Genomic DNA, 13,899 nt, shown 5'->3' with positions numbered 1-13,899 from the left:
AGAGGGTATGTTATTTGCCACAGTCAGTCTCATTTTAACAAGAACTACTCCCGCCCACCCATCCTTTATTTTCTTACAGGATATGTCATTTGCCAAAATTAGTCATATCTTAGCAAATACTAGGCCCGCCCACCCGCCCCCTATTTTTCTAGAGGCTATGCGATTTGCCAAAATCAGTCTTATCTTAGAAAGTACTAACAAAAAATGAAAAACTGAAATTTGTAAATGGATGAAATGAAAATCTGAAAAATTAAAAACTGAGAACTCGTGAAATTGCTGATCGAAAAATTGCAAAAATCTAAAACTTTTTAAACAATTTGTAATTGTAAAAAAATCATTTAACGGTTTTTGATTTTTCTTTTGCGAAATCCACATTATTTATTCTTTGTCAACCTTTTTTTTGTCTGCAGAAATTTCTGCCAGATGATGATTTTTAAAGTCATCGGCTTTGAGTCCGAGTTTCCTGGAATGAGCGTTTCGAGCCGAAGCCTGATGGATCTGACCTACAATTTTTTATGTCAAAATTGTTTGCAAAGTACGTTTTAGAAAGTTTTCCCTTCAAAAAAGTGTCGTTGAACTTTTCAAGATTGCAATTTTCACATACCCATGAAAATATCGGAAAGTTAAGTTATTCTTTGACTTGTGTCATAATTTTTTCTCGTGTTTGTTCTCCAAAGTAATACAAAGACTTTTTTAACTGTAGCTGGTACAAAGTAGCACAAAAGCTATGCCAATCTCTTGAGATAAGAGAAAGTAACTTTATTCACAAAAGCCGTCATTCGCTTATCTTATTATCTCTAATATTTCAGATAAAGTTTTGTTTTGATGGTTTTATCTGTAACATACAACTTTTTCAAGGTAACAGGTAGCGTCTGAAATTTCTGGCTGAATTTACATCGCAGCTTTTCTGAAAAATTTACATTTGTCAGTGAATCCAGTGACACAATTTTGTCAGAAAATAAAGTGATTTGTAAATTGTTCAAAAAATGCGATGTTCCTGTATTATGAAAAGGTGCCGCACGACTAACTAATGTTTGCACTATGAACGTAAATGTTTTGCCGCTTCTTGGTTTTAATGCTCGCAGTTATCCCTTACACTATGAAAATCAACCATTAATCCGTTTTAAAAATGTCAACATCTTTGTCTCATCAAGAATGGTCACTATATTGTCAACTAAGTAGTTGATAATCGAGATGTAAAACATTGACTGAAACAAACGTAACACAAAAATCCACCCTCTTTTATTGACTTTCACATTGGCTTTGATTTATATCATGGCTGTTTTTCTTTACTGTTTACAAATCACTCAATCAAATTGCAAAGTATTTTTTGCGTTGATTTATGTGGAATTTTCGACAATTTACAAAATTTTTAATTCATCGGTTTGGAACGAGTGGGGTGCATCACATTGGAAATTAATTAATTATCGGTGTGCCTACAATGTTATGTCGCAATAAAACGTCAGTAAATTTTATCTATAAATCCAACTTTAGCATTACTACCGCTTATATGGACCATAAAGTCACGACCTGTGACAATCGGAATCGCACTAACTACTCAGATACCTGTTTGCCATTAGAGAGAATTTTTGAAGAACGTAGCAATTTAAGTAGTGACAACGTTCCCACGGTAAAATTTTATGTAATTCAGAATCGTCAGTGTTTTCCTTGACAAGAGTAAGCGATGTAAAACAAGACTAATCGTGTTAAAGGATAACATTGTATAATCCTAGAAAATCATTCCTGCTGTACACTTGGAAAAAAATTAATAAAATTTGCATACTTGCACCGCACTCGTAAAAATAAACTTGCATGAAACACACAACTGGTTGTTTGATTAAGACAGTTCACACTTACGTGATTCCACAATGCATTTAAAAACATTACAGAAACATTAATTTCCTGTTGGCTAGACGGTTTTACAAATCGAAAACTTTTTAGATCGCTTTGAAACAATTTCCAATAGTGCCTTCCGCCGAAAGTCGATTTAAATATTTAGCAGTCCTGCAAACGCATATCCGCAAAAAATAAAAAGAGAATACATTTCGTTTGGTTTGAAAATTTACCTGCTCACTGGTGATTGATCGCGGATGAAAGCCCACTTAGAAGTTGCCTCAGCGTTTGTATGTAGGTGCGTTCATTGTGTATTTTACGGAGGATTTGTTAAGTTGGAGAGTGATCTCTTCTATTGACTCAGAAGAGGAATGATTTTCCCGAAGAATTATTGCTGTTGGAAAAAAAACTTTGATCGAGTTTCTCAGATCTCGTCAAAATAGGTCACGAGCGTACAAATCCGACAGATTCTCGGAGTCGGTTTTTACTAGGGGAGGTAAAAGAGTGAAGTTTTTTATGTTGAAAGAATAAATTGCTGTCGATATGCCATAACAAGCTTATTGTTGAGCCCATAATAAATATTTTTCCGGTTTTTTTGGAAAATATGGCTAGGGGCGGTCTATATTCTCCTCTGTTTTTGTAATAAATCACGATATGGTGTTAAGACGAATTTTGTCTTTGATTATTTTTAATCTTTCTACTTTTTATATTATAACAGAAACATTTCTACTCACGTATTTTAAACCTTGTTTAGCGAACCACGGCGCTAATCATAGTTCATAATCCGGGCTCATTAGACACGTCTTGAGTGCGTTCAACAGTTTTCGTGTTCTTTAAATACGGATTGGCCAAAAACAGTTTGACGTCGAACTAGTTTTGAATAGTGATATTCATTCTTGTCACGTTTATAATAAACTTCTTTAGACACTCGCTTTTTTAAACACTCGCTTCACTTCGTTCCGGTTTAATTAAATAAACTTTATAAAACTTATTATTATTTATTATACTTGTAAAACGGATTGAATATTTTGGCAAATTTAGGAAATTTCAACACCTTTTCACCAACAGCTCTCTGTATAAAATGATAATTATTTTTATTGTAAAAATTTTCGTTACTGTAACGTTTATTTCTTTGATTAAACCTTGCGTGTCAAAATTGAAATTTGTCAAATTAAATTTCGAATAATGCTTGTTTTCTGACTCATGAATAAAGGGTCGAAAACTGAGAACGACGATTCCATGACGGCAAAAAACTCATTTTAAATTCGCTGTTTCAACATTCATTTATTGGAATCGCGGCTTTCCATACTGATTTTGTTTCGATATTCATTGGTTTTAAAGTTTAAGCTTTACCGGTTTAATCACAGAAACGAAAAATATTTCCATAGCCTACTCTAATCTGAAAACTTTTTCATCACCCGTTGTTTGAGGCAAATATGTGTTATAAAATCTGGCATTCTAAACTGATCTAATGTTTCGTAAAATATTACATTTTTACAGCCATGTGGTGTCCCGTTTTGAAAAATTAAATTTCGTGCTGAGAAAAAAAATCCACTAACGTAGGCAGTCACATTTTAGTGCGTTTGAGTTTAAGTTGATAGTTTTGGGAAGTTTTGTAGGTCAGTAGAAATCCAAAAGGTTCGTTCCTTTTTTTTCACTTATAGCACTGAAAGCACACGTTAAAATTGGTACCTAATTTTTTGTTTGTAATTTCATAAGCGGGCAATTGTTTAAACAAAATGAAATCGCATTCGCCCTCATGGTCTCCCTTCAACCAGTATAATTAGTGTAAAATCAGTTTATTAAGGATTTTCTACTCTGAAATTTTGTGAAACTTTGCCGAATTCGTTAACGGGTTATTCACAGTTCATGTTATGATTACTAAGAATTTTTAAATGTTCATGGCTCTAATCAAATTTAACTATAATATGTAAGCGGTATATATGTAAATATCGATCTATTTTTGACCATTTTCGATACTTAACTAAATGCAGTATCTTGCGGATTTCGGGTTCCAGAAATCACTTCTGGACTCGTTTTTCCCAATACTCTTAACAGGTTTTCCAGAGTGCATAATTGAAATGTCGCAGTTTTTAGACTTTAAAAAACTTTTTAAAAAATTTTATTTTCAAACAGAATATTTCGAAAATATTGCTGTTTGACCATAAACGCGGTATATTTTTGGAATCAATATGTTAAGATTTCTGTTCTAGAATTTTTTGAGGATTTTTAGACAACTTTTAAAACAGCGAAATTTTCCAATATGCAAATTTCGACCAATTTTTGACCATTTTTGATACTTAACTAAATCCATTTTCTTGTAGATTTCGGGCTTGAGAAGTCACTTCTGGACTCGTTTCTCCTATTACTACAACCGGTTTTCCAGAATGCCGTGGTGAAATTTCGCAATTTTTAGATTTTTTTTAGAATTTTTAAAAAATTGTATTTTCAAACAGAATATTTCTGCTTGAGCATAAACGTGCCATATTTTTGGAATCAGAGATCTCTGTTCTAGAATTTTTTGAGGATTTTCAGACAACTTTTACAAAAGCGAAATTTTACAATATGCAAACTTCGATCAATTTTCTTGTAGATTTCGGGCTCCAGAAGTCACTTCTGGACTCGCTTTTCCCATTACTCGGGATTCCAGAATGCATCATTGAAATATCGCAATTTTTAGATTTTTAATTTTTTTTTAAATGTTCTTAAATTTTGTGAGCATTTTTAGACAAAAAAGCGAAATTTTCCAATATTTATCTAAAGTTCTAGATGTTTTCACTTAAATCAATACATTATCCACACTGTATAACTTCTTACACGAAATTTATAATAAATCATTAATGGCATTTAATCTAATCTTAAACATCGATCCATTTGGAGAGAAAGGACCTTGAAAATTATTTTCAGTTAAATTAATATCATCGTGGACTTAAAAACAAGGGGTTTTAATTTTTTCTTACAGCTTGAATTTGAACATTTATTCTCGAATTTTTATCTTAATTTTGACCGCATTTAATGTGGCTGTTGTGTTTATTTCATGTGTGGTTTCTTATTTGAAATTCCTGATAGATTGTTGCAAAATTAAATTTTGGAACCGTCAAAATTTAATGGATTTTAATTTTATAAACGCACGAGATTGCGTTGCAGAAGCAGAGTGACGGGTCTGCACTCAAATGTAGAGCATTTTTCTCATTGTTATTGTTCATGTGAAAATTTATCTGCAACACATGATTTTCGCCGTCAGTGAATCAGGTGGTCTAGTTGGCTCTCCTTTGCGGGGATGGAAGTAAGTCGCAGGAATGCGACGTTAATCCAACCAAAAACACACACACAATGTAGGGTTCCATTTTGTTGACGATCAAATTTTGAATTTTTCGCGGTTTTTATAATTGAGTGCATACGATTTGCAACATGTTGTGGTTATCACAACCTCTAAAAAAATAGATTTGTAACATGTGAACTGAACCATTTTAAAAGAACTATTATTTAATCAAGTGACCATGCAAATTCGTTTTTTTTTTCTGTTAGGTACTATATAAATCACAAACTTTGTTGAAAGCATTTTAAAACCGGGTAAAGTGATACTTCCATTTGTTAAAATGACAGTTAAAATGCTTTTGCCGATGTAGTTACCAGAAGTTATATTATAACGATAAAGTATCCATGATGTGCTGTAATATTGGCGATAAAATACCATCATTATATTTTACAGTAATAAAACTGTACGGTGGTGTTTTATCACTGCAAAAAATTCAGTTGATGGCACTGTAAATTAATGTTTGCGGTTTTTGCTTTTAAAATAACGTGACCTGCGAAATATTCTCTACAGATAAGTCTCGACCTGAAACGTTTAAATGATAAATCTCCTAAAACATTACATTTTGGTACGGGAGTTTTGTTCCTACAAGTTAAAACGTCCAGACGTGGAAAATTGCTACTTAAAACAGTTTTGCGAAAAATTTTCAAACGTTGATCGGTGATTAAAAATTAGCGTGGGTGAAACTCATCAATTCATTTCTTAGTAACTCGATTTTACACGACTAATTACACAGCGATTGTATACAGAATCATTCCGACTGGAATGGATTTGACTTCACTGACTCTCGAAGCTCGCTCTCACTGCTTCTAGGCTTGTTCTGGAACACCCATCGCGACTTCCACTTCCGTTCGGCCGCCGTCACCGACGATGAGTCATCCATCATCGCCACACATACCAGAAAACCCATAGGCGTTGTACCGGGGCGGCGTATGGGTTTTTTTCGTAACAATACTAATGATATCTACCTAATGAAAGAATCTTGAAAAAAATAACCCATGAGAAAACCTACAAAAAAGTCTATGATGGTAATTTCTTCTGATAAGAATGTGTTATAGTCCGAGTTTCCATGGTCTACTGCTATGTCTAGAAACCGGTTCTATTTTTTGACGACGAAGAAAATGAAGTCATTAGAGAGAAGAAATAAAGAAAGAACCTCTTTTGAACTTCTGAAAATGTTTACATTCTTCAGTATGTATTCAGTGAAATGAAGGTTTGTCAAAAATAATGGAACATACGTTCACAGAAAATGTATACACAGTAATTTGGAAATTATTATAAGATAAGAAATTATTGTAAGATGAATAATAGGCTATTTATAACTATAATAGTAAATAGTATGAGTAGTCTACAATATACAGAATTAAATGAGCGACTATTTTTGACATAGACTTTATTTTCCTATTGCTTTTACAAATGTAGCTAACTAATTCATTTCAGTATAATACATCACACGTTACTAATTTTACAATTGACTAGACTGTTACAAGTTTGGACATTTAGCAATGAATGCTGTAACAACAATTTGATTGTTAAAATATCTTATTATATAATAGTATATCATCGGTATTATTGCTGAAGTCAATTTATACTTATTTTAATATTGCTTTATTTCCATTATCTACAGCCTAAATTGTTTAAACTGATTGTGACTAGAAATTATCACACACTATTTATAAATACTAAAACTAGTTATAATCTTCTACCATATATTCTGTTTTCAGTTAATTTAACTTTTTCAGTATTTAGAAAAAATCTGCGTACCTTCTTCATCAGTAAAGTTATAAAAACCCACAGCAAAAATTTATAAAACACGAGAGCTTAAAGCTTTGTAGCAAATTTAGAAAAAGTGTGACCCAACTGATGTATTCATGTTAAATTAAAGAATACGGGCAAAGTTTATCAATTAGGCCTTCAAAACAACGTAAAAAATTATGGAATATTGTGCTTGTGGCATTTTCGAACCATATTTAAAAAAATTGAAGGAACTCACACAGCGAAAATAACAAATATAGTGAGTAGAGTATTATTATTGTTATTAAACACCACAAGAACTAAACAGAGTGACTTTAAGAATGTTCACTATAAAAGTTGTGATTTTCAGAAAGCAATAATGTTATATAATACTTGTTATTTTTTCTGTGTTTACATTGATTATTTCATTACTAATAACTTTGGTTTTCGAAATGGCAGGTTTCTGAGCATGTTCAACTTTTAAGACTTAAAAGAAATATAAATGAACTTATTGTTATCGTACATAGATGCAGTTTTGATCTTTTTTTGTATTTGTGCAGGAATGTGCTTTTCTACATAATGTTTCTTTTTCTACTTGGTGTCACAACATATTAAATACCAAATGAAATATACCGCTTCCAAAAAATCGTGCCGTGTTACTTTTTTTGAATGCAACATGATACGAATTTTCGACGTATTCTATCTACTCCAAATTCACAGAACAATTCTAACCTCTTCCATCTTCTGTAAATAATGTGATTTAACCTTCTATATTATATTTGTTACATAATTTGAATATAATTTAACAATTACTGCAGTCACAATCCACAATTTTAAAACACCAAACTCGTTATCGTCAAAAAATGAAGTCATAAAAGCAAAAATACCGCCATAACCTACAAACAGTAACTCTTGAGCAACCTTCACATTGTTGAACCCGAATTTCCATTGTTCCCCCCTTCACTGTTCCTCGCATTTTCGGCCTGCAAAGCTTGCTGCTGCTGCAAGAACTTGGCAGCTGCTGGAAACCCTTGAAGATCAAATCCTGGTGGAGCGACGATGGCAGCGCCCCCACCAGTCCCCTGTAGATACGCTATCAGCCTCTTCATCTCCTCCAGCGCGTTCGCTTGCATAAGAATGTAGTTTTTGGCAAGCAGCAAAGTAGCAATTTTGGACAACTTCCTAACTGATGGCGAGTGAGCGTAAGGAATCACAGCCCTTAGTTCATCCAAAGCGTCGTTCAAGTCGTGCATCCTTCTCCTTTCCCTGGCGTTGATGTTAAGTCGGACGGATTTTCCCTGCCTGTTCTTGCCTTTGGAGGGATTGGCGTTTTGGGAATTCTGCGAAGCTCGGGAATGCTGCGGTCTGAAAGGATTTTTAATAATTGATAGATGGTGTTGTCTGGTTTATTCAAAAGTTTGGGAGATTCATTGTGGGAGTGAGTCAAAATGTGCAGATATGCCTGCATCCGATTTAGAGCGAATTTGAGTGTCTTTGTTGTTTGGTTACCTGTTGGTCTGATTGTTGTCGGTGGGATCCGGATTGTTCTCGTCGGACGGAGGCCCATGGCTAGCAATGTTGGGTTGACAGCCTTGGAAGTAGAAACCACCTAATCCCACAGCACCCAAAGGGGTTCGCCTGCCGGGAATTTGACCCTCCTCTGTCGAGCTTGAGGTAAAGGGAGCGAAATTCGTTTGATCTAAGGCGCCAGACGAGGAACTTGGACCACCAGTTGTTGACGAGCCACACTGAATTCAATTAAGTGTTTAAACATGTGAGAGTTATTACAACAGTTAATTGGTTTATGGCTTGGATGGTGTGGATGAAATAAGACGTGACGGCTTGCTCGGTCGTAATACATCAAGAAGGTGGCTTAAGATGCCAATAAAAAGATGAAAAATTTGTTTGCAGAAAATTTTCTTCTGTTGGCATCACTGACACGAATGCAAATTTGTCAATATATAGAAAGCGTGTTGGAATTTTACAACAATAGATTAAATAGTATCTTAGGAAGTTTTTAGATAGTTGCACTTCAACCAAGTGAGAAAATAAATTAAGTGTTGTTATCAAATCGGTAGATAGTAAAAGATTATATATGGAAAAATAAAGTAACAATAAATAAGAAAGTGCTATAGTCACGTGACACGATAGTAGGTCGTGTTGTAAACAAATAAATAACAAAAACACATAATTGTTTTGTAGTGATACAATGATTTAACGATGTAATTAATTTTAAGTAAGTATATGTATGTACATATATAATAAAGTGTGTAATGATGAGTTCATATTGTTTTTTTTTTTTTTGATGTTGGAAAGCAAATCTTTTCAAGACCGTCACATCTATGTAATTGTGTAAACTAATTAATTTACAATGAAAAAATATAATCCTTTAAAAAACTTCATGTGCTGCAGAACCTTGTTATGTAAGCTCATGGAATTTTCTCATAATTACTTTGTTCAACCCCTATTTTTTTAGAAGACTGAGATTAGCAAAGGGGTAGTTTTTTTAGAAACAACGCTGAATTCGATCATCGATTGTATTTACTTATTATTCGCTGACTTTTTGATCAGAAAATTCAAAATTTAGTTTGTAGATTGCAAAAAGATCAATTTAATATGAACAAAGCGGCGTAAGAGTTTCAAAACTTTCTTTCCAAACATTGTCGGTCCTGTGTTATACCTACATTGGCTTGCCACCCCCAGCCGGGGACAGAATTCCCTCGCAGCCACTGCGGCGGCTGAGCTATTGTCCGTGAGATGGGGTGGATGGTAGGTTCATCGCCTTCAGAAGATGATTCGCATTCGAACGACTTCATTTTTTCTCAAATTTACAGTTTTCACTCGTGTCAACCCTCTTTCATTTTTACTTTTAGGGCATGAGGTTTGGATTCTACCGATTTAAGAGATGCTATTTTAGATATACATCGGTGCGAAATTTGGCTTTTTAAAGGCAGTACAGTCTTTCAACAATAAAATAATTTACCAACAATAATTAATCTTTGTTTATGCACTGCCTTTAAATGTCGTTATCGCATCACGACGGAATTATACATATTCACGCATATCTTTTTTGCACTATCAGCGGTAACCGGCTAATGTTTATGATTTTTATTGTTTTATGGTTTATAAACACGCGCACGAAATTTTATCACTTTTGTTTTGTTATATTTTTGATTTTACGTTTCGGTAATTGTCACTGTAAACTAAACCACTACAACACTAGAGGTTGAACTAGACGCGAAAAATTGACAGATGCGACCCCATTGAGAAAACGCTTAGGGTGAAAGCCAGTGGCGTATCTAGAGATGAGCCATGGTGTAAGAAAATAATATATAATTAATAAGAATTTAATAATCATCAGGAATTTAGAAATTTTTAATCACTAGTCGAACTAAAACAAAAGGATCACGGAACATCAGCGAGCCAGTTAGAAAATACACAATAATTGCCTTAAAATCGTCCAACCATAACTCATGCTATGAATATTAACTGATGATTAACCTTTATAACAGCAGTTTTTATTGTTTTATATTCACAGTTCTAAAATAATAAAATTTTGTAAACGCATATTCCTATAAAAATATGAAGCCTCTAAATATCCAGATCGAAACTAATAATAATGCCTTCAAAAACCACACCAATTTCGTAACTATTTAAATTAAAATCTTTTTTTAGCGTCCGTCTCAAGTGAACGACTAAACTACTTTTAAATTACTACCTGCATAGACAATAATTGAAGAAATACAAGATGGATTTCTTATTTAGTTATTACTTATGTATATTATACACCTGATTATTGTTAACGAGACTAAAAGCGATTTCTTTTATTAAATGGCGCCAGTCGACACTCTTTTTTATTTTTTCAGTGTAGATCATAAATAAATAAGGTCTGTTTGATGTGGAAATAATTGCAGTTACAAATATATAATCTGAGTGATTATTTTTTCATTAAATAATAATCAGTGTCTGAGGCAATATGGTTGAAAATGTGTAATAATATATATTTTATTCCCAATAACTGCAAAAATCACCAGGTATAGTTTTTTTTTTAAGTTTTCTTATCATGTTTTTTACGATTAGATGAATTTTGTGTGAATTTCAAGATACATAAAAATTAAAAAATGGATTAATTATATTATTATTAATCAGAGTTTATATATATTTCTTCGATATTTCAGAGTAAAAATAAAATAACTTTAAAAAGTAGGTTCCTCCAAGTGAAAGTTTTGGAAGAAAGTAGTATTCTTTTAATGCAATATTATTACTACGTCAATAAAGATTATCGGACGTAGCTCATTATCGTTTACTCTAGTTGTTTCACAAATAAATTAATAATTGTATCATAGAAAATCACAACAACTTTCACTAATTCATTACACGTCCCTTCTAAACAACTAGAAAAATAGTCATCATCTAACATTGTCCCTCTTTCTTTTAAATTTTAAATATTTGCTAATCCTAATCTTCCACCCTAGTTGCGCCACTGTTTATGCGACCGTTTTGTTCCAACCCTCCAACCGACAACAGCTAAAGAGAACAAAAGAGGAAGCTGTCTCCATGGCAACAGGGGGAGGAGTTTGCAGTTACAACAGTGCTGCCATACGACGAGGTGGTTGCCGAGTTGTTAAACCACACATTTTAAATATATGTTTCCCAAAGCATTATTTTAATTGGAGAGCGTCGTAAGGGTTAATTTTAGCGTAGTTCGAAGTAACCAAACTAATAAACAAAAAAATTTTCGAAAAAAAGTTGTCAGGAGTGGGATTCGAACCCACGCCCTCAGAGAGGACCAGAACGCTCATCAGACCTGCATTGCAGGCAAGGTAACCTTGAGTCTGGCGCCTTAGACCGCTCGGCCATCCTGACAGTTGTGTCAACGGTTCGTTTTTCATGAATATAAGCAAGAGGGGCGTATTTCGATAAATTTTTAGTTTTCGGGGTTAAAGGAGAATGAGGATCGTGTTATTTAGTAATTTAAATAGCAGATTTTAATGTGTGCGATCTTTGCGTATTTTTTGCTCTGAGTAATAAAATTTACGCTTGTCCTGCCATCTATCGGTTGCTCTATTAACGTCATACTTACGCCATTCTCCACTAGGTGACACTACCTATTTTAAAACAAGTATTGGTCCACTAATCAAAATAGAAACAACGACAATAAAATAAAAATAAATTAATTCTGACATATAACATTAATTTATTTTAAGTATTTTAAAAACAGAAAATCTATACTCCTAAACTAAGAAAATGGTCTCATTTAGGAATTCAGAAGCATAAAAAAATTAATTTTATGCCCCACATGATATCATTTAACGATTTTGGCACTTAATAAACTCCGACAATGTTTTAAATTCAATAAATCAACCGAAACTATCCTGGATTTAATCTTTTTCGTAATTCAAGCAGATAACCAACACAAATTCAGATTTCACGCTGACTTTTCCACCTTAACTCACCTCAACAGTCATTTACTCGTATTCAGTTGATATTGAACGCATTTGTCGCCTTCGTGAACTGTAATGAAAGTCGTTTAAAACATCTGGCGGACACTACCCGCTGTATGATATTACCCGAAGTTCCCCTAGATGTATTTTTCTGCTCTATGCAACGAGTTTTAAATACTTTAGATCGCGATGTTTGCTGAATTGTGTCATTCGACTTAGTTTGTAATTTTTTTTCCTAGAAGTGTGTTTTTTATTTGCATTTCTGTGGTGTTCATATTGTAAAAAAAATCAGCTATCTAATTTGTATACGTTTCGCATTTTGAAATATTTTTTAGTTTTGTTCATTCTAATACATAATATTAATTAAAATTAACTCATAAGAGAATATTATTTTTAAAAATCACAATATGAGAGTTTATTACCGGATTAAGACCCCAGTATTTCAATCCGGTATGGTCTAGTGGCTAGGATACCTGGCTTTCACCCAGGAGGCTCGGGTTCGATTCCCGGTACCGGAATCTTTTTTTTCAAATTTTGTATATTGATGTTATTAATTTTTTATAAATAAAATCTACAATTTTGTGCTACGACATAGTTTTTCTACTGTTTTTTACAATGATGAAATCATGGCTACTTTGAGAAGAAGAAGGGAACCGCTAGATTCCAATTTTATACTCCTAATTTATTTAAAAAACTGTAATTGTTTGATTGAGAGAGAGAAGTTCGATTTAAATAATTTCAGATCAATTTTTCTTCTTGTGAGGTTCCAGTATCTCACAGACTCGGACAGATTCATGCACCGCATCACCTGTTTGTCATTGTGATTGGTCTAAACAAGCAAATCGATATAAACGAAAGTACACAATTTAATTATGCATTGTTTCGCCGCTGCAGCAGTTTCAGCAAACTTTAATTCAATTCACGTATGGGTGGTAATACTGTTAATTTTACAAAAGTGTGCTTCATTGTGTATCCTTATCCTGCCAGGTACAATTACAGAGATCCCAATCCATTGTTCCGTGTATCTACCTGTCCGTTTGTTCTTTTTATGTTTGTACATTACAAAGCTCATCTACACATGTATGTATGTGCAAATAATACTCAACGAGAGCACCTGGCAGGCACAGCTACTGGTTGATGCTGTGTAGGTTTCCTAGCAACATAAGATCAATATAACAATCAAACGCGCAGCGAAACGACTACGCCCTGGTTCTTAAATACTCCCGATGCTGCGACCCAGAATAGACCGAAATAAATTTGTGGACCTTAAATTTGTTTCACGTCTCCCTTGTTATTAACAAAAATAAAAAGATGGGAAGATACTGCGAGGCCATAAACAGGGCTGTGTCGACGGGGAGGGCCGAGTGCCGGGAGGGGGTGGCACCACCCCTCTTCGAGAAAATAATAATTTTGCAAGAGGATTCGTCTGGAAGGAATTATGGGGAGCTACAAGTTATACAACAATTTTATAATCACGGTTGTTTTTTATTTATCTTCAGGCATTTTTAAAACAATTGCTTTATGGTAGATTTTATGCAAAATTTATAAGCGCTCTCCTAGTTTCGTTCGAAT

At 33.6% G+C, this 13,899-nt stretch overlaps 1 protein-coding gene and 2 non-coding genes across 3 annotated transcripts; 1 reads left to right on the top strand and 2 right to left on the bottom strand.

Annotated features, from left to right (window-relative positions):
- Positions 1-6,525: 6,525 nt before the first annotated feature.
- LOC135120319 (class E basic helix-loop-helix protein 22) lies at positions 6,526-10,144 on the bottom strand. The gene is made up of 3 exons (XM_064044632.1): positions 9,568-10,144; positions 8,393-8,631; positions 6,526-8,248 (listed from the first exon to the last, which is right to left on the bottom strand). The coding sequence occupies exons 1-3, from the start codon at positions 9,697-9,699 to the stop codon at positions 7,807-7,809; spliced, it is 813 nt and encodes a 270-aa protein (XP_063900702.1). The 5' UTR covers positions 9,700-10,144; the 3' UTR covers positions 6,526-7,806.
- A 1,489-nt stretch (positions 10,145-11,633) lies between these two features.
- Trnal-caa (transfer RNA leucine (anticodon CAA)) lies at positions 11,634-11,749 on the bottom strand. Its single transcript has 2 exons — positions 11,712-11,749; positions 11,634-11,678 (listed from the first exon to the last, which is right to left on the bottom strand). It is a non-coding gene; the product is annotated as a tRNA-Leu (tRNA).
- A 1,024-nt stretch (positions 11,750-12,773) lies between these two features.
- Trnae-uuc (transfer RNA glutamic acid (anticodon UUC)) lies at positions 12,774-12,845 on the top strand. Its single transcript has one exon. It is a non-coding gene; the product is annotated as a tRNA-Glu (tRNA).
- The last annotated feature ends 1,054 nt before the right edge of the window (positions 12,846-13,899 follow it).

This window comes from Zophobas morio, unplaced genomic scaffold, assembly GCF_036711695.1.
Source record: "Zophobas morio isolate AGI-343-1 ecotype UQ-CSIRO unplaced genomic scaffold, CSIRO_AGI_Zmor_V1 ptg000005l, whole genome shotgun sequence".
NCBI classification, from domain to species: Eukaryota; Metazoa; Arthropoda; class Insecta; order Coleoptera; family Tenebrionidae; genus Zophobas; species Zophobas morio.
Note: the sequence above shows the minus strand (reverse complement) of the source record. Positions and strands in the feature narration are given on the sequence as shown.

Excerpts from the sequence above, each read along its gene's own strand:
- LOC135120319 (XM_064044632.1), bottom strand. The coding sequence starts at position 9,699 with ATGAAGTCGTTCGAATGCGAATCATCTTCTGAAGGCGATGAACCTACC. Across the intron at positions 8,632-9,567 it reads GCTGGGGGTGGCAAGCCAAT|TGTGGCTCGTCAACAACTGG; the intron begins GTAGGTATAACA and ends AATTGAATTCAG. Across the intron at positions 8,249-8,392 it reads GACAACAATCAGACCAACAG|ACCGCAGCATTCCCGAGCTT; the intron begins GTAACCAAACAA and ends AAATCCTTTCAG.